Raw genomic sequence first — 25,194 nt, forward strand, 5'->3', positions numbered from 1 at the left:
GTGCATGACATAGGAAAAATGGAAAGGAACTGTGAATAAAATAAGTGGATATCCAGAAACAGCCACATAGGTGTTCATGGCACCTGAGGGTAGAAAACATGATCTCAAAACATGTTTTCAAAAATCTGTTGATGAAAACTTTTCAGACCACAGATGTAGAGCCTGAGGCCAGAATTTTCCCTATGTATCTAGGGAGCCTGACATAGGAGGAATAGAAAGGAACTGTGAATATAATAAGTGGATCTCCAGACAGCAGTAGCCTTAATACAGACACATAGGTGTAACTGTGTGTGTGATGTCTTTCTACATCAGAAACGGATTTCACAACAGCTCCATCTTAGATCCTAGCAGACATGAAGAAGCTCTGTACTTTCACTATTTCATTTTTGTTTCTGAAGTTTTCTCTCATCTTGTGCTGTTTGACTGAACCCAGTTGCTTTTGGAGGATAAAGAATAGTGAAGATAGTGATGGAGATTTGCGAAGGGAATGTCATTTTTACCTTTGGAAAACTGATGAACCTATTGAAGATAATTTTGATAATTCAGATTTAAATTTTCGGTATGTCATTAACCTTATTTCCTGTGTCAATGTCATTAGTTAGAAACATTTAGCTGTATACACAAACTGTGGGTTCTTTTCTCTTCCTCACCATGTAGTGTTAAGAACCCCTGAAAAATTAATTATTATATCAATCACTATTTTAATACTTTGAAATGTGTCACAGTTTAATATAATTTTAATACATTATGCTCCAGTTCACAAATCTGGACAATGAGAAATTCTGGATTCTCTCTTTTGAGTCTTTTTTGACAATATATGTTGAAAAATATCTCTTCATCTGCCTTGAAATCACAATCTCCACCTTTGTCAAGAACTCAATATGTAAGACTGCATCTCAGCATATATTCAATTGTCTGCCAATGCCTCATATATGTTTATGGATCTAAATGCCTTCATAAAAATGTTACCTAATTCTGGTTTCCAACAGATGAACATGCATTGTTTCATTGAGATATTTGTGTATGGGTTGGTCGACTATACCTGGTTAAATGTATAACATTACTTATATACTGGTGAATATACATATACTTTGCTTTATAAAATTGTCTTTAAATTTGCCTCAATTTGCAATTCTGGATTTGATACTGAATATGGAAAAAGAATGCTAATCTCCTATTCTTTACCAGAATAATCTTTTTATCCAATTACACAAATGCACAGGCATAGATTAGGCTTATTATCACTATCAGATAGATGGTCAATTTTTCTATTAATTACTCGATAAATTTAACATTATTTAGTAGTTAATGTTTATTCACAATTCCTTTCCATTCATCCTATGTCATGTTCCCTGGCCTTAAAATTCTGGCCTTAATCTCTACATCTGTTGTCTGAAAAGATAAATCTATGAGAATCATTGTATTTCTTGTGGAAAAGAACCTGTTCTCAATGTGGCTATTAGGTCTGAGATCCAAAGTGTAAGATGCTATCATTTGTGGCTGCAGATCATGAGGGAAAGAGTGTTAAAATCATTTACCTTTTAGCTAATCAATGTGCCTGCAACTTCTTTCTTTCATTAACCAAGGTTTTTTGTGCTTTTCTGTCTTTGGCTGCTATCTCATCTCTTATTAAATTTTCATGTCTTTGGGAATAAAGGAATACATTTTTCAATTGGTAGCCACAGTACACTGTGCACTCTGATTGTGATGGTTGCTTCACATTATTATCCTTCTTTGTTAGGTGAGTAGGAATTTCATTTCTGATATATTCTGAATTTTCCCATACCTCATTGCAAAAATTGAAGAAATTCTCATTGGTGACAACTGTTTAAGCCATAATAAGTTTTAAAATAGCAAATATATGAACTGTGTCAATATACTATTTTGTATTAGAAAGAAAAACTTAGCACTGGACTCTTAATTGAAAAATATAAAATTTGGCAAAAGACCATGTTTGGTGCCTTTACTCCTGATGAGAGTTAATAGTGAATAAGACCAGATGAACTGCCAACTGTGCTGGGGCAGTGAAGATCTCTGTGCTCAGAAATCATGTAAAGCATCTCAAAGAATTAGGAAGACAGAGGTATTAATGAAATAAAAATAAATGGAAATAGTAAGAACACACTAAAAATTAACATTGACTTGATGTGTACAAGACCCTAAAGGATAATGTTATGGTATATATTGTATCAGTATATGGTATGTTGTATCATTGTGTATATCCTGAAATGAATAAATAAAATTAAATAAAATGTATCTTAAAATAATTAGTCTGGCCGGGCGGTGGTGGCTCATGCCTTATATATCCGATCTTGGGAGGCAGATTTAGCATATCTCATATTACACACTTTACAGCATTTGAAATTTTATATTTCAAATATCTCCCTTAATCATCACTATGGCTTCTTTTAGAATTGCAGCAAGTGAATATGAGTTTCTTCTGGTAATGTTTTTTGCTACTGATGAGATCAACAAGAATCCTTATCTTTTACCCAACATGAGTTTGATGTTCTCCATCATTGGTGGAAACTGTCATGATTTATTGAGAGATCTGGATCAAGAATATACACAAATAGATGGACATATGAATTTTGTTAATTATTTCTGTTATTTAGATGACTCATGTGCCATTGGTCTTACAGGACCATCATGGAAAATATCCTTAAAACTAGCAATGCATTCTTCAATGCCACTGGTAAGAATTTGTGACATTGAATGGGTTAAGAACATTAAATTACATTTACAGGTGCCTACAAGAAATATTGGACACCATGCATTTGTGTGTTTGCTGCTACCCACACACACATACACACATTACACACACATTAATATATATATATATATATATATATATATATATATATATATATATATATATATATATATATATATATATATTCCTAGTTATACTGTGCAAACAGGTAAAATTGTGTTCTAGGAATTTCAAATTTGTCAGGAATAGTCTAGAATCTAGTAGGAATAACACATGATATGTATTGTACAATCTTACTGTTCTTAACAGGAGTTCTGGAAGGTGAGTAGCATTACTTGTATGTGAGTCCAAACATCCTAATAATCATATTCCTCATTGGAAGTTTCATCCTGTCTTCTACATCCTTTAGGTTTTCTTTGGACCATTTAGTCCTAACCTGCGCGACCATGACCGGCTGCCCCATGTCCATCAGGTAGCCACCAAGGACACAGTTTTATCACGTGGCATGGTCTCCTTGATGTTTCATTTTAGATGGACTTGGATAGGACTGGTCATCTCAGATGATGATCAGGGTATTCAGTTTCTCTCAGATTTAAGAGAAGAAAGCCAAAGTCATGGGATCTTTTTAGCTGTTGTTAATATGATCCCAGAAAACTTGCAGATATACATGACAAGGACTACAATATATGATTACCAAATTATTACATCTTCAGCAAAGGTTGTTATCATTTATGGTGAAATGAACTCTACTCTAGAAGTAAGCTTTAGAAGATGGGAAGAGTTAGGTGCTCAGAGAATCTGGATCACAACCTCACAATGGGATGTCATCACAAATAAAAAAGAATTCACACTTAATCTTTTCCATGGGACTATTACTTTTGCACACCACCGAGTTGAGATTCCTAAATTAAGGAATTTTATGCAAACAATGAACACAGTCAAATACCTAAAAGATATTTCTCATACTATACTGGAATGGAATTATTTTAATTGTTCAACCTCCAAGAACAGCATTAAAATGGATCATATGACATTCAACAACACATTGGAATGGACAGCACTGCACAGCCATGATATGGCCATGAGTGATGAAGGTTACAATTTGTATAATGCTGTTTATGCTGTGGCCCACACCTACCATGAACACATTCTTCAACAAGTAGAGTCTCAGAAAAAGGCAGAACACAAAAGATATTTCACTGCTTGTCAGCAGGTAAAGTTTCTTACATTTCATTATGCTTAGATATATCAATGTGATCTTTTAAATGGACCCAGAGGAACAACTGCACATTTGTTAGAGATTATTCTCTCAGAGCAATGATTTCTATACTGCAACAGGACCTAATGATTCATTTACATGGATGAATATCATCCACAAAGACAATATTTAATAAGAGACCATACATTTTTACGAATACCAGTGAGTTTTGTGAAAAGGTGTCTCACATTTCAACCAAATGAGTTCAAAATTTAGAATAGGAGCCAAGAGTTTTATCATAAAAGCATTAAGTGATGACTAGACTAGAATTATTTGCTGAAGAATAGTTTCTCAGAAATTGATACATGTATGTGATGTGGTTATTATTTAGCCATTTAAGTTAACAATATACAAAAACATAAATTACTAAGACTGCACATTTTATTAAATTTATGTTAATTTTATATGAGTATACTGTATGTACATGAAAATAATTTGTTTATTTTCACAATTTCCAGATATTCAGACTTCCCCTTCATTCTCTCATACATGGCTTCATTTAAAAAAATTTTTTTTGACAAGAATGTTCACACAGACACAGACACACACACACACACACACACAGTTACTTGTTATCTAGTAATCATTTTTTCTAGCACACTTTATCTTCTATCATTAATATTAAGTATATAAATTTTCAGATATCAATGTGGTATACTGTATTTTTCTACACATATTTATTTCAATACAGCTGTCTCTTCTGAAAGTGTTTAAGAAATTGGGGAATTCTCAATTTGGAATTACCTTTATTGATATGCTTTATTGATATTGTAAGCATGCATCTCTTCTAGGTGTCCTCCTTGATGAAAACCAGGGTATTTACGAACCCTGTTCAAGAACTGGTGAACATGAAGCATAGGGAAAATCAGTGTACAGAGTATGACATTTTCATCATTTGGAATTTTCCACAAGGCCTTGGATTAAAAGTGAAAATAGGAAGCTATATACCTTGTTTTCCAAAGAGTCAACAACTTCATATATCTGATGATTTGGAATGGGCCATGGGAGGAACAGCAGGGGGTATACCATAATTTTTTCAGGTTATGTGTATTTTAAAATATAACACTCTGTGGTTAAGACCAATTGCTACTCTTGCAAAAGACCATCCTAAATTGCAATATTCAAAATTTGATAATGCTCAATTTCATGTAAATCTGGTAGTAGATGGATCACTGGCCTCTGGAATCCATGTTCAATAGTACCCAAATACCAGTTCACCTACAATGCAGGGATATATTTAATGATTTTAAAGTATATGTACATATGATTAATGAAAAGTTTGTAACTATATATCATCCATGGGATATTTTTTTGGTTCTGTGCAAACATATCTATAGCCTAATTAAGTATATCATGCAGTCGTGAACATAAATGTTTCTCCAGATTCAAGGTTTTAGCTTTTTAATTTATATATTTTGTATTGTTTTTTATTTATTTATTTACATTTCAAGTGTTATCCCCCTTCGTGATTTCCCCTCCTCCATGGAGTATAGCCTTATCTGGCATCAGTGGGAGAGGAATCGCTTTGGCCTGTGAAGGCTTGATGCCCCAGCACAGGGGAATGCTAGAGTGGTGAGGCAGGAGTGGGTGGGTGGGGAGCTCCCTCATAGATGCAGAGAAAAGAGAGAAAGGGATAGTGTGTTTAAGGTTTTCTTTTACACTTAGGAATACTTCATTAATTTTATGGGAGTCTTCTATAACATATTTTGTTCGTAGTCATAAAACTACTCTTTCTTGATTTACCCTTCCTTCTCCCTCCATACACCACAGTATTCTATTTTGTAATTTATAAATCATGAAAGAAATACTTGTGCCACCTAAACATTCTTTTTGGATTGATCAGTTTAGGAAGGAAAATTTTATAATTGCTACAACCTGAATGTTACATATAAAATATTACATGATACAGTAATTTTTGTGTGACATTCAGTGTGTTGCAGGGTAATATAAATAAAAATATGCCTGATACTGTTAAGTGATACTGGGTATCAGAGGAATATATATAGCATTTCTGTTTGTGTCCCATATATCAATCTATAGGTCATTATTCATATGACAAATACATGAAATACACACTCACATGCATATTATATAACATTTATGCACTGCCTCAGGTTCCCTCCTCTGTGTGTAGTGTGATGTGTTCTGCTGGATTCAGGAAAATTCAACAGAAAGAAACAGCAGACTGCTGCTTTGATTGTGTTCATTGCACAGAAAATGAGATTTCCAATGAAACAGGTACATGCTTGCATGCAGAAGAAAAAATGCTGAATTTGAATACCTTCTGTTTCCAAACTAAAAACATGAAATGGCCTAGATGGAAACTGAAGACCTAAACTCTCCATGATTCAGAACGTAAGCAGCTATATAATGTCAACTTCTTCTGGACTCAGCAAATAACTTCCAATATCTTCCTCAGTCAAGACATTTCTCTCACAATATGATGGTTACTGATTTTATATTATATATAAAGTGTTTAGGGGGACCTAACTGGACAACAATTTTTTAAAGAAACATTTTAGATGTAATCTATGCATATGTTTATTTTTCTTTGATTCATTGTACGTAGATATTTGATCACCTGATATGTCCACAATCTTTCCCTCCATCACCAAGCTTACTCTGTGAAAAAGATCAGATGCGCAGGGTAACAGTTGTTTAATGAAATATATTTTAATAGATTTAATGGACAAATGATTAAGTATTTCCTGTCAAAGAATTAGAACAAGAGTGCAGGTTTCAATAATGGAACAAGAGATGGGCTAGTGCTTAGCTAAGAATAGAGGGAGGAAAGTTAACATCCATGAACTTCATGCCATGTAGCTTGAAATGCATATTTGGGGAGTAAGAGATTGTAAAACAATGAGAGGGACTTGCATAGGTCTATGAGGTCTACAGCTTCAAGAATGAAAATATTCCTTTTTGCAAATAGTGTTTAAATGAGGAATTGTATGTTCTGGTTCCTATGTGAAGACACAGTCAAAGGCACAAACCACAGAGCAAACAAAGCACATGATGCATTTCATCAACTGACACCAGTACTGATGTCTGCACACTACCTTTGTCTGTGAATAATGTATTTATGTTTGGAGGAATTAAATACTCTGAGATTATTACTATTAGTCACCATTTTTTTATTTTTATTTAATAAGTATTTTTTTCTGTTGTACTTCTTCTGTTGTTTTGTTTGATGACAAACATAGGTTAGTACAGTGCAATCTTAAGTTAGTGGTTCTATAGCAAATAGGAATGGAAGAGATGCTCAACACCAAAATGTTTATTAATATTTCCTATGAATAATACAAATGTAAAATTATTTCCTATGTAATTATGATATCGTATAAGGGTTTATGTACATTTACCAGCAGATATGGAACAATGTGTGAAGTGTCCAGATGATAAGTATGCCAACATAGAGCAAACCTACTGTCTCTCAAGAGCTGTATCATTTCTGGCTTATGACGAGCCACTGGGGATGGCTCTAGGCTGCATGGCACTGTCCTTCTCGGCCATCACAATTCTATTCCTTGTCACATTTGTGAAGTGCAAGGATACTCCCATTGTGAAGGCCAATAACCGCATTCTCAGCTATATCCTGCTCATCTCTCTAGTCTTCTGCTTTCTCTGCTCCCTGCTCTTCATTGGACATCCTGACCAGGTCACCTGCATCTTGCAGCAGACCACATTTGGAGTATTTTTCACTGTGTCTGTTTCTACAGTGTTGGCCAAAACAATAACTGTGGTCATGGCTTTCAAGCTCACTACTCCAGGAAGAAGAATGAGAGGGATGTTGGTATCAGGGGCACCTAAGTTGGTCATTCCCATTTGTTCCCTAATCCAACTTGTTCTCTGTGGAATCTGGTTGGTAACATCTCCTCCCTTTATTGACAGATATATACAATCTGAACATGGGAAGATTGTCATTCTTTGCAATAAAGGCTCTGTCATTGCCTTCCACATTGTCCTGGGATATTTGGGCTCCTTAGCTCTCGGGAGCTTCACTTTGGCTTTCTTGGCTAGGAACCTTCCTGACACATTCAATGAAGCCAAGTTCCTAACTTTCAGCATGCTGGTGTTCTGCAGTGTCTGGATCACCTTCCTCCCTGTCTACCACAGCACCAGGGGGAGGCTCATGGTGATTGTGGAGGTTTTCTCCATCTTGGCTTCTAGTGCAGGGTTGCTAATGTGTATCTTTGTCCCAAAGTGTTATGTTATTTTAATTAGACCAGATTCAAATTTTATACATAAGTACAAAGATAAATTTCATTATTAAAATATTCATAATATGAAAATGTTAGATGATACTCAACATATTTTATCTTTGTCTTAATAAAAGTAGTACTTAATCTTATAAAAATTTAAATAATATACAAATTTGAACTTACAAACATGGTCTCATTCATAAGGACACAATTTTGAAGATATTGAGAACCAGGAATCTCAATTGTGGAAACGCTACCATCATCCTGACCTGCAGTTTTGTATGTAAACCATGAACTTAATTAATGATTAATATAAGGTGACCATACTGACTGTGAACACTACAATCTCTAGGCAAGATGTTTTTGGAGTTATAAGATAAAGGTCTGAAGACAACATGGTTGTAACGCTAGTAATCGACATTTTCCCTCATGCTTTCATGGAGTTGCAGCATCCAATTTCAGGCCTTGGCTTCATTCAATATACTGTGACCAAGGTACATAAGGAAATAAACACTTTCCTCACAAGCTTCTTTTGATTGCTATGTGGTTTTTTTTTTTTTTCAGCAACGGAATATAAAATATCAACAAAATGGTAAATTGTTTCTGTTGAGATTTAGAATATCATCGATTCCTGATGCAATAGAAGGCACTCATTTGAAAAGAGAAACAAGCGTGAATATTAGCAGTATGAAGTACAGTGACAGCACAGAAGAACTGTACTTTGGAATAGCTTTAAAATGTACTGGGCAGATGTTAAGAGTGTCAGATAACATTACAAAAAAGAAATATTTTATTAAAGGGACTATGCATATCAAATTGTGCCTACAATATAAGGCTCTTTACATTTATGTGAAAAGACACAATGAGGAGCAATGGATAGACCTTGGAAGGAAAGTGGACAGGGTGGGGGATATTGGGGGAAGAGGGGATCAGGGTCTGGTATTGGCTGAGGGAAAAGGACTGAAACCCTGAGGGCCAGCAGAAAGAATGTAAACAAGCAACCTCAGGAGAGAGGAGGTTTTGGGAAACCCAGGGTGCACCAGAGACCTGGAAGGTGAGAGAATCCCAGGACTTAAAGGAAGGGACCTTATATGAAATACATGACAGTAAGGAGAGGGACTTTTGAACCCACCATCAGCAAGATTATCAAGTATGTGATGGGTTTGCCACCCCACAGACACAATTCTGACCTATATTGTTTCTGTCTTAAAGAAGTATAGGGATATAAATGGAGATGAGCCTGAGGAAAGGAAGGTCCAGTGGCAGGCCAAAGTGGGGTCCACCTCAGTGGGAGGGCCCAAGGCCTCACACTATTACTGAGGTTATAGAACGCTCACAAAAAGGGGCCTATCATGACTGCCCTCCAAAAGACCCAGCAACAGCTGGAAAAGTCAGGTGCAGATATTTGCACCCAACCAATGGACAGAAACAGCTGACACCTGTTGTTGAATGAGGGAAACTGAATGAAGCTGATGAGAAGGGCCATCCTGTATGAGGACCAACAGTCTCAGGTAATCTGCACCCCTGAGTCTCTCAAACACTGCACCTCTTAACAGGCAGTTTACACCCACTGATATGAGGCCCCTAACACACATACAGTAGAAGACTTCCAGGTCTGTGTTCATTCAGAAATAATGCACCTAATCCTCAAGGGACTGGAGGGCCCAGGGCATATAGAGGACAGGTGAAGTGGGTGTGGAGGTATCCACATGGAGAAGGCATGGAATATGGAGCAGTCAGAGGGTGGATGGGGCTGTGGTGAATGGAATATGTAGTGTAAAATATAAATGAAAAATTAAATTAAATTTAAAAAGAAATACAAACAAATAAATAATATACCCAATGATAAATAAATAAACAAAGGAAGAAAGGAGAGAGAGGGAGAGGTAGAAGGAAAGGGAGAGGGGGAGGGGCAGGCAGAGGGGAGACAGAGAGAAAGAGAGAGAGAAAGAGAGAGAGAGAGAGAGAGAGACAGAGACAGAGACAGAGACAGAGACAGAGACACAGAGAGACAGAGAGACAGAGACAGAGACAGAGAGAGACAGAGACAGAGACAGAGAGACAGAGAGAGAGAGAGAGAGAGAGAGACAGAGAGAGAGACAGAGACAGAGAGAGACAGAGACAGAGACAGAGAGACAGAGAGAGAGAGAGAGAGAGAGACAGAGAGAGAGACAGAGAGAGAGAGAGAGAGAGAGAGATAGAGAGAGAGAGAGAGAGATATCCTGAGTTTTGCAATAAAATGGATGGAACTAGAAAATATTATCCGGAGTGAGGTAACTCAGACCCAAAAGGACATGCATGGCATGAACTCAGTAATAAGTTGATGTTAGAAAAAAAATACACAGCACCCATGAAACAGTCCATAAAACTCAAAAAATTTAACAAGATGGAGTTCCCAAGTTAGAATGCCTCCATCCAACTTGGCAAGAGGAAGAAAGAAATCACATGGGAGGGAGGCAGGGATGGAAGGAACTGGTTGGGAAATGAGACAGGGAGATAGAGAGGAGAACATGATAAGGTATTGGGTGGAGGGAAAGGATTGAAGTCCTGAGGGTCAGCAGAAAGAATGGAAACAGGCAACTTTGAGAGGTAGGAGGGTGGGAGACCCTGCAAATGGTTCCTGAGAACAGGGAGATGAGAGATTCTCATGACTCAAAGGGAGTGACAAGGAAATCCTGTGCAGTACGTAGAGGCACCTAGTAGACCCCACTTCCTGGAGAAAGATAGGGCATCAATTGTTTGATGGGGTTTCCATTCTACAGTCCAAACTCTAACCCATAATTGTTCCTGTCAAAAAGAACTGCAGTGAAAAAAAAATGGAGAGGAGACTGAGGAAAAGGAGGTCCCACCACAGGTTCAAAGTGGTGTCCAACTCAAGGGGAGACCCAAAGTCTGCCACTATTACAGAGGCCATGGTGTTTTCCCATCACTGCCCTCCTAAAGACCCAACATGCAGCTGAAAGAGGGAGATGCAGATATTTATACCCAACCAATGGAAAGAAGCTACTGACCCCCTTGGTTGAATTATGGAAAAACTGGAGGAAGCTGAGCAGGAGGGCAACCCTGTATGAGTACCAGCAAGTAGTCTCAATTAACCTGGACCCTGAGATCTTTTAGACATTGGACCACAAACCATGCAGCATACATCAGCTGATATATGACTACCAACACATATACAGCAGAGGAGTGTGGGGTCTGTGTTCATTTAGAGAACATGAACCAAACCATCCAGAGACTTGAGGCCCAGAGAACAAGGAGGATTAGAGGGGTCCAGTGTGGGGATAAAACCTCCGAGATATGGGGAGATGTATGTGATATGAACAGTGATAGGGTAGACCACCAGGGTGATAACTACTGTAGTATAAGAAAGATTATATAAAAAATTTAAAAATGTGTATAAATTGCCTGATATGATAACTAGATATAGAACTCCAGTCCTCAACCAAAAGAAAACATAGCCTTTTTCATTGATTTCTTTGCTTATTCCTTCATTTATTCATTTACATATTCACTTTATATCTCTTGTGTAGTGGTGGTTCCTTCTATCCACCTAGTCTCCCTTCAAACAGCCCCACTCCTCATTTACCCACTTCTTCTCCTCTGAGAAGAGGGATTCCCGTTTTGGGTATGAACTTACCCTGGCCCTTTAAGTAACTGCAGTACTAAGCTCGTTTTCTTCACCATCTTCAAGTGAGTCTGGACAACACAGTCCTGTCAGGGTGAGCAGGATCCAGAGACAGGCATCAGAGACAGGGACAATGCCCAAACCAGTTGTATAACACACAAAGACAATGCTGTACACGGTTTAAACCTGTTTGGAGACCTATATCAAGCCCATGTTAGCATTTTGGTGGTTTGTTGTTGAATCACAGTGAGTCCTCAACGGACCAGATTGGTTGTTTCTATTGGTCTTCTTGAGTCTCTATCTTCTTTGGGTCCAGGGATCCTTCCCCCAGAAGAGACGTTCTGCATCCGGCCCAATGTTAAACTGTGTGTCTCTGCACTTGTTTCCATTGTTGGATGGAGCCTCTCAAGCACAGATATGCTAGGCTTCTGTCTGCAAGTATAACATGGTGTCATTAATAGTGCCAGGGATTGGTTTTTGTTCATGAGATGGATCATCAGTTGTGCCAGTCATTGTTTGGCCATTCTATCAGTTTCTGTTTCATTTCTTCACTGAATGTCTTGTAGACAGGACACATTTTGGGTTCTGTGCATGTTTTGGTGCCTTCATTCATCCACTGGGAGTCCTGCCAGGTTATATGAGGTGACCACATTGGCCTCCATATCTCCCAATACTAAGAGTCTTATAGATTCAAAGGAGACAACTTCCAGCATGGCCCCAGGCACATCTTAAAGATGCCACCATACCACACGCCAATTATTTCCTTTCTCTTCACACTGCTCTCCCTCCATATGATGTCCCAACCACAGCCAGTCTCATACCATGCACTGCCAACATATACCTTCAAAACAATTTTATTTTGCCTTCTGAGTGAGATTCAAACACCTTCCCTTGGGCCCTCCTTTTTATTTATCTTCTTTGGATTGTGGACTATTTTATATTTATCCTGTATGTTGTGAAAAAGATGCACTAATAAATGAAGACATACAATGCTTCACTTTTTCATTCCGGGTTACATCACACAGTATACTATTCATCAGTTTTCTCAATTTGTTTGCAAAATTAATCATGTCTTGTATTTTGTAGCTTAATAGTATTTCATTGTATAAAAGAGAAGCATCTAATTCACCCATTCTTCAGGCGATGGACATGAGTGTTGTGCCAAGTCCCCAGTTATTAAGAACAAAGCTGCTAGGAATATAGTTGAACAAGTGTCCTTGTGGGGTGGCAGAGCAAATTTTGGTTAAATACTCAGGTGTGGCAAAACTGGTTCTTAAGATAGAGCTAATGACAATTGTCTGAGGAACCACAATATGCCATTCTGAAATAAATGTAGAAGTTTGTATTCCCAAGTGTACTGGCTAGTTTTGGGTCAACTTGACACAGCTGGAGTTATCACAGAGAAAGGAGCTTCAGTTGAGGAAATGTCTCGATGAGATACAACTGTAAGGCATTTTCTCAATTAGTGATCAAGTGGGAAAGACCCCCCTGTGGGTGGGACCATCTCTGGGCTGGTAGTCTTGGGTTCTATAAGTGAGCAGGTTGAGCAAGCCAGAGGAGGCAAGCCAGTAAAAAACATCCCACCATGGCCTCTGCATCAGCTCCTGCTTTCTGACCTGCTTGAGTTCCAGTCCTGACTTCCTTTGGTGATAAACAGCAGTTATGGAAGTGTAAGCCCAATAAACCCTTTCTTCCCCAGCTTGCTTATTGGTCATGATGTTTGTCCAGGAATAGAAACCCAGACTAAGACAAATTGGGGTATTCCTGTGACAACCTGACCATTTTTTGGGGAGGACTGTGGAAGGACTTTGGAACGTTGGGCTAGAATATCCATTCATTGTTAAGAGCTCTGTCAGATGTTGTGTAGGAGCTTGGAAGATAATGTTGAGAACAGTGCAGAAGATGGAGGCCTGGCTTGTGAAATTTCAGAGGGAAAATTAAAGACTCTCTTCAGGGCCATTGCTGTTTTGATTGTGAAGATTCTGTAGTTCTGGTTAGCTGGGGCTGAAGAATCAGCTGTGATTAATAAGATACCAGAACAACTAAAGCAAAAACTTTGCATTACTGGGACTATTGATGCTGGTTAGCTGGAGCTAAGAAATTAGCCGTGACTAAAAAGAGACCAGCATAGTTGAGGTGACATCTTCTGGGAAGTGTTTTCTGAAAGCACAAAGAGGCTGTGTTCCAGAGAGAGCCAAGGTTGTACTCCTGCTGCAGCGGGACTTGGTAATATGTAAGGGTCACCCAGGTGATACTGGTTTTGAAGGCATGAAGGGGTCATGCAGAGCAGCTGAGGCTCGGCACTGTGAGAGGGCATGGAAGGTCATTGGTGAAGGTGCAGCCTCAGTTGCAATTGTAGGCTCAGGACTGAAGGGGGTCACGCTGTGTTTTGGAGATTCCAGTACCATGAGATGACAAACAAGAGCAGCAGCAGCAGTGGAGTACAGGCATCTGGAGCCTAGAGGACGACACGTGTGCTACAATGGACAGGGCTGGAGAAGTGACCCAAGCCCTTGGAGGAGCCCAGAAGATCGTGAGTTGTATCCCATACATTGGACGGTTGGTGATTGATTTTTGCTTTTGATTGTGACTGTGCCCTGATATTTTCCCTCTTGAAGGAAGAAACTGTTTTAGTGGAGCCCACAGTTAAGAGACTTTTAATTGTAAAAAGACTTTGAATTTTAAAAAAGATGGATATTTTAAAGAGATTGAAATTTTAAGAATATGTAAAGACTGTGGGACTTTTAAGTTATTTAGATCTTGGGGATGAGTAAGAATGTAAGCGTTGAGGATTACTAGTGATGTGTTTGTGTGTCAAGTTGACAAGGGGTCAATTATACTGGCTGGTTTTGTGTCAACTTGACACAGCTAGAGTTATCACAGAGAAAGGAGCTTCAGTTGAGGAAATGCCTCCATGAGATCCAGCTGTAAGGCATTTTCTCAATTAGTGATCAAGGGGGGAAAGCCCATTTTGGGTGGGACCATCTCTGGATGGTAATCTTGGTTCTATAAGAGAGCAGGCTGAGCAAGCCAGGGGAAGCAAGCCAGTAAAGAACAGCCCTCCATGGCCTCTGCACCAGCTCCTGCTTTCTGACCTGCTTGAGTTTCAGTTCCTGACTTAATTTGGTGATGAACAGCAGTTATGGAAGTGTAAGCTGAATAAACCCTTTCCTCCCCAACTTGCTTTTTGGTCATGATGTTTATGCAGGAATAGAAACCTTGACAAAGACCATCGCCAAAGGAAGTCAGGACAGGAAATCAAGCAGGTCAGGAAGCAGGAGCTGATGCAGAGGCCACAGACAGAGGGAAGTTACTTACTGTATTACTCAGATTGCTTTCTTGTAGAACCCAAGACTACCAGCCCAGGGATGGCACCACCCACAATGGGCCCTCCCCACCTGATCACTAATTGAGAAAATGCCTTGCAACTGGATCTCATGGAGGCCCTTCCCCAACTGAAGCCCCTTTCTCTGTGATAACTCCAGCCTGTGTCAAGTTGACACACAAAACCAGCCAGTACAGTATTTGTTATGAGCAGCCTCTCTCAGGACATGTTGAATTGCCTTTTAGAGACCCTGAGAGTTCATCAAAGCCACCTCAGACTTCTGGACTCCAGCACTAGGAGAAGATGAATGGGTGTGGCTTTAAGGCAAGAGATTTGTGATTTTTTGCACAGGAGTTTGTCTCCCTTTCTCATCCACATAGTTACCACAGAGCTTATGGACACTGGCCTTCAGAGCAAGTACCTCAACATCAAAGTGGTACCTAGCATCTTCTGGGAGGTTGAGCAATAGCACGTGCTGGATACTCAGCAGATGGGATTGTATGGCTTAGAGGAAGCAACTCACTGTTCTCTCACCGTCGCCCCCAATTTGAACAGGAACTGACTCTGAGTTAAAATGATGAGACCTGCAGAAGAGTTCCTCAGAGAATGTGTGTGTATGTGTGTGTGTGGAAGGCTTTTATGCACATGAGGTCAAGTAAAGGTGGGACTCGACATTGTTAAACAAATGCTTCAGTTCTCCACTGCCCACTAAGAGTCCAATTCTCTCTTTCTGTACCCTACTGCCTTCAACTCCAGGGAGGAACTGACAGCCCTATCATTCACTGAGAGAAGAAAGCCAACTTAACTGTACGTCTAAGTTCCGGAGAATGGCAGTAAATGGTGGTTGAAAGCTCAACTTGATCATTGAGTAGCCTGATAACTTTGGACAAGTCAGGCAACTTCCTCGTGCCGGTGGCAACATCTCTGTGCCCCCAGCCACGCATGGAAATTAGTGACTGAACACACACTTACCCAGAGAGTGTTCATAGAAAGCTGAGATGGAGTAAAAAATGACCATCTCCTCCAGTAGTTTCCTGGCTGGTCTCCTGCCCAAAGACTCAAACCCATCCACACTTGTCCTTCCAACACCAACTTTCATACTTCTAAAACCTGCATCTTTTCTCTTTTTCCCTTGTCCAAACCCTCCATGTCTATGGCACCTACCATCGAAGTGTATCAAAAAGAAATTTAGCATGGATTCCAGTGCCTTCCAGAATTTCCTTCTTGGAAAGGGGGACAAAATATTCACAGGAGCAAATATGGAGGCAAAGTGTGGAGCAGAGAGTGATGGAAAGGCCATCCAGAGACTGACCCACCTGGGGAGCCATCCCATGTATAGTCACCCAGACACTACTGCAGATGCCAAGAAGGGCTTGCTGACAGGAAGGAGCCTGATATAGCTGTCTCCTGAGAGGCTCTGCCAGAGCCTGACAAATACAAAGGCAGATGCTCACAGCCGACCAGGGCGCCCAATGGAGGTGTTAGATGAAGGACTGAAGGAGCTGAAGGCGTTTACAATTCCATAGGAAGAACAACAATATCAACCAACCAGAGTTCTTAGTGTCTAAATCACCAACCAAGGAGTACATGTGGAGAAACCCATGGCTCCAGCCTTATATATAACAGAGGATGGCCTTGTTGAGCATCAATGGGAGAAGAGGCCTTTGGTCCTGTGAAGGCTCAATGCCCCCTTGTAGGGGAATAGGAGAGCTGGGTGGTGGTAGTGGGTGGGTGAGTGGAGGAACACCCTCATAGAAGCAGCGGGAGGGAGGATGGGATAAAGGGCTTCTGATGGGGGGAATCTGAAAGGGGATAACATTTGAAATGTAAATAAATGAAATATCCAATTAAAAAAGGATTAAAAAGAGAAGTACAATACTTCCTCGAGTTAAATTGAATTAGCCGCCACGCCCTGCCCCTCCCTTTCTCGAGGGTATGGCCTGTTGAGGGCGTGGCAAAAGATTCTGGGAGAGCTCTGCAGGAAGGGGGAGGGGCTTCCAGGGCTTTTTTTAAAGCCAGTCATCTCTCTTATCAGTACCATTTGTCAGTGAGCTCCACCCAAGGACAGAGTCAGAGACAGGGCCCTGGGAGCAGACCTGAGTGAAATGCTAGTCGAGAAGCCTGAACATATGAATTTAGAGGTGTCCATCCTGGCTCTGAAGAAGTATTAAAAAAGTATAGCAAAGTAAAAACAAAATTCAAGGCTTTTGGGCCCAGGCTTGGGAGTGTAGCCTTTGTGGCTTAGTGCTCCAGGTGCTGGTCATAAAACAGATAGCGACATTCCTCCACCTACCAGCTTCCTGGGTTCAATTCAAAGAATGGCACCCTGACCATTACTGGAACCTGCAATGCAAATGTGCTATCTTTAGGGGCTCTTAGATTGTTAGGGGCTCTTAGAAACTGTCTTGAGAGATAACCTGACACTTGTGACTTTATACTTCCTTGTGACTCTTAACTGGTATTTTTGGTATTTTCCAACAACACCCTCCCCACCTCCATGAATTGTGGTTTCTTCCTTTAAATACCCCCTTACTCAGCTACTCGGGGCGCCATGGTCCTCTACCCCTGCGTGGTGTATGACCATGGGCCCGAGAACGCTCTCGAATAAAAATCCTCTTGCAGTTGCAGCAAGATCATTTCTTGTGGGTGATTTTGGGGTGTCGTCTCTCCTGAGTCAGAACGTGAGGGAGTCCTCACGTTGTGGGTCTTTCATTTGGTGCATTGGCCGGGAAACGCGACCACCCCTCACACCCAAGAACCGACTTGGAGGTATGGGGATCCCCTCTTGTGTGTGTGCCGGCCAGTGTCTCTGTTTTGAGTGTCTGTTTTCTGAAACGAACATTGGAACATGTGCTTGTTGTGTTGGGTTGTTTGTGTCTTGTCCTATGTTTCTGAAGCATGGCGAAATCTGAGTTCGGATCCATCTGAGTTTATTGAATTTGTGTCTTGGTTTTCGGGTTTCGAGATCGTGGGTTTGAGTCCCACCTCGTGCCTTGGTTTTACACCTGGCAGAGTGAGGAACAAGTGTGCTTCTCTGGTTTTGGTCGTCTAGGTAGAAATGGATGCTGGTGTTTGTAGACGATGGGGTGTGGGGGTCTGAAATGCGTGCGCGGTCGGTATTTGCAGCTGTCCTTTTGGGCCGTAAGGACTGGAGGACTGTGGTTGGCAGACGTGCTAGGAGGACCACAGGCTGTGGCCCCGGGGGACGCCCTGGGAGGTAAGGAGAGCCAGGGACGCCTGGCCGTCTCCAGATCAGTCAAAGGGACCGAGTTCTGTTGAAGTGGAAGCTTCCCCCTCCAAAATCGTCTAATTCTTTTGCCTGCTTCTAGAGGACAAGAAAGGGTCGAATGTGTCTGGATCTGTTGGTTTCTGGATCTGTTGGTTTCTGTTTTATGTGTTTTTGTGTATGTGTTTAGAGCTATGTGAAAATCTAGAAAAGCAAAGGTAATTCTCATAGGTGCTTTATACCCTGACTAGAGATAGTTTACACCTGAGATGTGAGAGAATGGGTTTTGAGAAAAGCAGTACTCTCTGACTATCTGGGGATAATTTGGTATAAAATAAAATAAAATAAACAGTATTAATTGGTCTTTGGGGCCCTGCACCTGTAGTTAGGAATCTAGTGTGGCTAGAGAAGCCCTGCTAGGAGCTGATTATAAATGCTGCTCTTATAGGGACCACCAGCTTCTCAAGTTCTTAAATTCTATGGTAAGAGAACAAATGGCTGTTTTTCCTACAAAAATCTCTGTGCTTGTGATTATTGGATTCATCAGGTGACAAGGTGCTCCTCTCTTAAAATTACAGCTAGAAAAATTAAGAATTTTGTTTGGTTTAAATGAGCAAATGTATACGGCCATTTCATTTTTGTTTCTAAATAGTTTCAAAAGTATAAATATGTTTTAATTCTTATCCTAGAAACCCGATTTGTAACAGATATATTGGCGGCTACACCTTCTTGTGTTTGTGTGCAGGAACGGACAGCCAAACTTTGTAGCAAGTAATGTTTTTAGAGTTCATAAAAAAAAAATAGATTGTTTAAAATTTGGTTTTGCTTCTCAAAATTGTGGTTGTATGAAGCCTCCTGAGTGGCCTAGTCCACAACCTTCCCCTTATCCACAGCCTCAACCCCAGCCACGGAGGGAACCCCAAACCCCTCGGGGTGTCGAGAGACGGACCGCTGCGGGTACATGGAGCTGCAGAGCACAGAGTCCGGGCGGACTCTGGTGGACCCGCCCAAACTTTAACCCTTCAGTACTGGTCATTTTCCTCTGCTGGTATTTATAACTGGAAAACTAACCACCCCCTTTCTCAGGATCCCCAATGCCTCACAGGGTTGGTAGAGTTCCTTATGTTTTCTCATCAGCCTACTTGAGATGATTGTCAACAGCTGTTGCAGATGCTCTTAACAACCGAAGAGCTAGAGAGAATTCTGTTAGAGGCTAGAAAAATAGCCCGGGAGCCAATGGGCGGTCTACACAGCTACAAAATGAGATCGACATGGGATTCCTTTTGACTCGCCCCAGTTGCGACTGCAACATGGCTGAAGGTAAGGAGAGCTTGAAAATCTAACGCCAGGCTCTGGTCTCCAAGGTGCCTCGAGACAGGCCCACTAATTTGGCTAAGGTAAGAGGTAATGCAGGGGCTGATGGAACCTCCCTCAATGTTCCTTGAAAGGCTTATGGAAGCCTTCAGGCAGTTCACTCCCTTTGATCTTACCTAGGAAGCCCAGAAGGCCTCAGTGGCCTGGCCGGCCTTCATAAGGCAGTTGGCTCCCGATATCAGAAAGAAACTTCAGAGATTAGAAGGTGTATTATGAGAGGGAGACAGTTATGTGATTAGTGAAAGAGGCAGAGAAAGTGTGTGTGAGAGAGAGAGAGGCGGGAGGCAGAAGAAAGAGAAAACAGGAGGGATCTTAGACAAGAGAGAAATTTGATAGGAGAGAAAGAAAAAGACAGGATCTAGACAGGAAACCTGGGCAACTGAAGACCGAGACTCAGCTAAAAAGACTCAGCTGTGTCAGACTGAAGTTACTTACTTGAGATACACCCTTCGAGACGGGAAGTAGTGGCTAACTACGCCAAGGCAAGTAAGAAAATTCTTGGGTACTTGCTGGCTTCTACAGACTCTAGACACCTGGGTTGGCGACCTTAGCTTCCCATTGTACCTCCTAACCAAGGAAGGGGAAGTGTTTGTGTGGATCCCAGATCACCTGAAAGCCTTTAGAGAAATAAAACAGGCCCTACTGATGGCCAGCCTTTGTCTGACCTAACCAAGCCTTTCACTCTTTATGTGGAAGAGAGATCAGGGGTCACCAGAGGAGTCCTTTCTCAGACTTTGGGACTTTGAAAAAGGCCAGTGGCTTACCTATCCAAGAAGTTACACCCTGTTGCCAGCGGGTGATTTTCTTGCCTGAAAGCTATTGCTGCCATAATCTGCTTGTCAAGGATGCTGATAAGCTCACTCTGGGACAGTAACTAGCTGTAATGGTATCCCACGCTCTTGAAAGCATTATCCAAAAGCCCCCTGACTGATGGATGACTACCAATGCTCCTGTGACACATCAGAACTTTTTGTTGACTGAACGAGTGACCTTCGCTTCGTTCCACCTGCTGTCCCACTGCGTGAGACTGCACCTACTCATCACTGTGCTGAGAAACTGGAACTTGAAATGATCTGAAGGATCAGATCAGCCTTGGCCTGAGGGTTCGAGCTGGTACACTGATGACAGTAGCCTCGAGGTTAAAGGTAAGCAGAAGGCGGGGACAGCAGTACGGTGGTGGACAGAAAGCAAGTGATCTAGGCCAGCAGCCTCCCTGAAGGGACGTCGGCCCAGAAAGCTGAACTTGTGACTTTGAGACAAGGTCAATAAATGGCAAAAGAAAAGTCTACACTGACAACAGATATGCTTTTGCCACTGTACGGAGCAATATACAGACAGAGAGGGCTGTTGACATCTGCAGAGAAAGACCTAAGATGCTGTGGCTAAAGAAAATCAGATAGCAGATCTAACTGCCAAACAGGTGGCCCAAGGAGCAATAATCCTGGCAGTCAAGGAGCCTAAAGATTATTATGACATCAGAGAGACCAGCTTTAGGTACACCCCTGAGCACTATCAAGTTTGGACAGTATTTGACTTGGCCTGGGGGCCAAGAAATTCAAAGGTGTGGTTAGGTCCTTTCACTACTATGTTATAGGACTCTTTGACTTGGCAGAAGAAATAGCCAAAAGCTGCAAGGCCTGTGCTATGATGAGGTAGAATTTCTAAAAGAAATGTTCCCAAGGTAATGGACCTGCCTTTGTTGCCCAGGTAAATCAGGAACTGGCCAAGATATTAGAGATCGGTTAGAAGTTACATTGTGCATGCAGGCCCAAAGCTCAGGACAGGTAGAGAGAATAAATAAAACCATTAAGAGACCCTTACCAAATTGACAGCGGAGACTGGCGCTAATGATTGGATAGCTCTCCTCTCCTACCCTTTGCTCTTCAGGGATAGAAACACCCCTGGACAGTTTAGACTGACCCCCGTATAAATTACTCTATAGGGGGCCCCCTCCACTGGTAAAAATAGCCTCTGTACATAGTGCTGACATGCTGCTTTCCCAGCCTTTGTTCTCTAGGCTCAAGGTGCTCCAGTGAGTGAGACAGCGAGTGAAAAAGCAGCTCCAGAAGGCCTGCTCCAGAAGACCTGCTAGACGTCTCCACGCAGAAAACCTTGAGACTCGGGTGAAAAGGCCCTTATCTTGTACTCTTGACCACCCTACTTTCTACCTTTATGGGACCCCTTTTGATTTTGCTTCTGCTTTTCATTATAGGTCCATGTGTGTTAAATAGGCAAGTCACCTTTATTAAAACAAGAATTAATGCAGTGTGGCTTTTAGTTTTGAGAAAACAGTACCATGCCCTAAAGGATCAACTATGTCAGGGAAAAGATAGTGTCTAGTTCTAAGATTAGAACTTTTAACAAGAAGAAGTGGGGAATGAAGAAGTATTAAAAAAGTATAGCAAAGTAAAAACAAAATTCAAGGCTTTTGGGCCCAGGCTTGGGAGTGTAGCCTTTGTGGCTTAGTGCTCCAGGTGCTGGTCATAAAACAGATAGCGACATTCCTCCGCCTACCAGCTTCCTGGGTTCAATTCAAAGAATGGCACCCTGACCATTACTGGAACCTGCAATGCAAATGTGCTATCTTTAGGGGCTCTTAGATTGTTAGGGGCTCTTAGAAACTGTCTTGAGAGATAACCTGACACTTGTGACTTTATACTTCCTTGTGACTCTTAACTGGTATTTTTGGTATTTTCCAACAACACCCTCCCCACCTCCATGAATTGTGGTTTCTTCCTTTAAATACCCCCTTACTCAGCTACTCGGGGCGCCATGGTCCTCTACCCCTGCGTGGTGTATGACCATGGGCCCGAGAACGCTCTCGAATAAAAATCCTCTTGCAGTTGCAGCAAGATCATTTCTTGTGGGTGATTTTGGGGTGTCGTCTCTCCTGAGTCAGAATGTGAGGGAGTCCTCACGTTGTGGGTCTTTCAGCTCCTTCCAAGAGAAAGCAGCCCCTAGACAATAAGGCAGGAGACAAACAGCCCTCTGAGAGTCGGGGTAACAATGGCAGGAGTTCCAAGTCCTCTCCCATGGGCAAAGAGAACATCTGGCCAAGTCGAGAGGCTAAGGTCCCCAGCCAGAAGCGATCTGGGCAAAGCTGGGCTGTCTCCTCCTGCGGACCCCACAAGAGAAGCAGCAAGCTGGAGGAGAAGAGGAAGAACAGACCGTCTCGCTCCATAAAGAGAGGAAGGGACAAGCCGGGGTCCACCCACAAAAGAGATTCCTCCCACACAAAACTGCATGTAAAGGACCGAAGGTCCCAGCCAAGATCTTCTGTGAGGACTCTGAAGCGCAGTCGCTCTGGAGACAGGCAAGGTGCCCCGTACAACTCTGCCAAGAGGCGCAGACAGACTTCTCCTCCAGAAGAAGTCAGCTCATTACCAACATTCTCGCTGCTCATGTCCAGAGTCTTCACCAATGTGGATGCCTTGCAGGTGACCCTGGATGATCTGCAAGCCCCCGGAGGTGCCTTCCTGCGTGTGCCCTCAAGCAGCACGGAGCCCAGTGTCTCGCAGCGGGCCTGGCTCACTTGGCAACTGTCCCATGCAGGAGCCACACTGCCCTGGGCGCTTCACACAGTTAATTCCATCTTGACTGCGCAGGCCAGCCTGCCTAGATACACCTGGCCCCAAGGCTATTCCTTCACTGCTGACCCTAGACCCGTGCCCACCTCCAAGATCCAGGCCAGCCAACTGGCTCAGAGACCAGGCGACTTGGCATTTCCCAACACTTCCGTGGATGCAAGAAGCATCATGGGCTGAGCACAGCAGGCCATAGAGACCAGAAGGCAGGCTTTGAGACCAGTGAGCAACAAACTATCTCCAGACTCCGGAGGAACTCAACTTCAGAGCCCAGCGTCTCTCCAGTCAACGACACAGGAAGTGACTGTGAAGAAAACCTGGGAAGCCTCACTCGGGAACTTGGACTGTTGAAACCTTTCATAGATTTGGACCCTTCTACCTTGCCCTTTAGGAGAAGTGTACCATTTGAGAAACGACCGACTCTTAGAATTCAATCAGCCAGAGGAACTTGGATATCATATAGACACCCTCCTCCCCTTTTGGACAGGGTCCCTTATGCCAACTGAGGGTTAAACTGCCCATGTAGGGCACAGGCCACCACAACACATTGACTTGGAGTTCCCGGGGTCAAACTTCTGCCCTTGTGCATGCTAGCAGTGCAGCTCCCTAGCCGCACAACCCTTTCTGGGCACGGGAAAGCCTGTGCTCCGTTCCTTCAGTTTGAACTGCATTCTTTCTTTCTGCAGAGCACTCAAGCACTGCCTAGAACTCAGACTTTACTTCAGGTTAGCAAGCTGGACTAGGAACGCTCCGAACACAGCTCACCGTTCAGTAGACTTACTGTCTGACACAGCCAATCCATTTAGTACTCTAAATCTATGACCTGATTTTTATCCACTTCATTTCCGACTTGGTCACATCCTGACTTGTAATGCTTCATCGTGGTTTTCACTATTTTAATAAAGTTTTATTTTTTTCTACAAAAAAAAAAAATTAAGTCATTCCTTCTGTCTGAGACATCAGCTGCTCATTCTTTAGGGCTTACTCTCCTCGTATCTCTCAGCTGCAGTATCGTAGAAATAGCACTTAGTTTAGTGGAGAAGGTTAAAATTCCAGTGAGACCTTGAACAAGTTGATTTGCTTCCGGAATTTTACGTACCCAACTTGTAAAATAGAAAGGACAATATTTACCTCATAGAAATGTGAATGAAAACCTGAAACTTAATGGACGGTTCTTGTTCCTCTTTAAAGATTATAGCTTATAGATTATAAGCTTATATATTATAGATTATAATACAGATTTCTATACTGGACCAGGTACCCAATGAACTGATGGGAAGGAAGAGCAGGGCTCCCACAGACATCTCACAATGAGGTTTCAGTCCCCATGTGAATGTCTCAGAAGAACGATGATTTAGGAAAAGGAGATCAAGAATGGTATCCAGGGAAATGGCTGCGCTGGTGGTGAAAACACTCACTATACAAGCTTGAGGGCCTAAATTCAATTCTCAGAATCCATGTATAAAAGCCAGTACAGTGATGTTCACCAGTAATCCCAGCACTCCTACCATGGCATGGTTAGTAGAGAAAAAATTAACTGGAACCTTGATTATTATTTATTTAGTATGCCTAAAACATACTAACTAGATAATAGGAGAAACAAGAGAGACCTTGATTCAACAAGGTCAAAGTGACAATCAATTCTCAAAAATTGTCCCTTGACCTCACATGCACACTGTGGCACATGTGCATATGCACACACGCGCACGCACGCACACACACACACACACAATAATAACAACAACAACAACAAAGCTATGTACCCCCTCCTAATTGTAGTTAAAAAGGGAGGGACAAGCAATGACTAATGTGAAAATGGTATAGTCTATTATTAGATAGATAGATGTGTATATATATATATATATATATATATATATATATATATAT

General features: G+C 41.7%; 1 protein-coding gene and 1 pseudogene across 5 annotated transcripts; both read left to right on the plus strand.

The window, feature by feature from the left end:
• The first annotated feature begins 353 nt into the window (after nt 1-353).
• On the plus strand, nt 354-8,686 carry LOC147000042 (vomeronasal type-2 receptor 116-like). Of its 5 annotated transcripts, none has more exons than XM_085834374.1 (6): nt 354-559; nt 2,413-2,719; nt 3,123-3,926; nt 4,763-4,984; nt 6,086-6,209; nt 7,337-8,686. In XM_085834374.1, exons 1-6 carry the CDS (start codon nt 354-356, stop codon nt 8,242-8,244), a joined length of 2,571 nt encoding a protein of 856 aa, XP_085690500.1. In that variant the 3' UTR covers nt 8,245-8,686. The 5 variants fall into 5 exon arrangements, with proteins under 5 accessions (XP_085690500.1, XP_085690501.1, XP_085690502.1 ...); XM_085834375.1 differs by having other exon boundaries at nt 2,413-2,695; XM_085834376.1 differs by having other exon boundaries at nt 2,413-2,695; nt 7,340-8,686.
• Nucleotides 8,569-23,487, plus strand: LOC147000043 (uncharacterized; annotated as a pseudogene).
• Nucleotides 23,488-25,194: the final 1,707 nt, after the last annotated feature.

The sequence above is a fragment of the Mus caroli genome, unplaced genomic scaffold (genome assembly GCF_978045245.1).
Source record: "Mus caroli unplaced genomic scaffold, Mus_caroli_1 scaffold_22, whole genome shotgun sequence".
In the NCBI taxonomy this organism is placed as follows: domain Eukaryota; kingdom Metazoa; phylum Chordata; class Mammalia; order Rodentia; family Muridae; genus Mus; species Mus caroli.

Coding starts and splice junctions, on each gene's coding strand:
- LOC147000042 (XM_085834374.1), top strand. CDS start 354: ATGAAGAAGCTCTGTACTTTCACTATTTCATTTTTGTTTCTGAAGTTT. Junction 2,720..3,122: donor GAATTTGTGACATTGAATGG/GTTAAGAACATT, acceptor TACATCCTTTAG/GTTTTCTTTGGACCATTTAG. Junction 4,985..6,085: donor AATGGGCCATGGGAGGAACA/GCAGGGGGTATA, acceptor GCACTGCCTCAG/GTTCCCTCCTCTGTGTGTAG.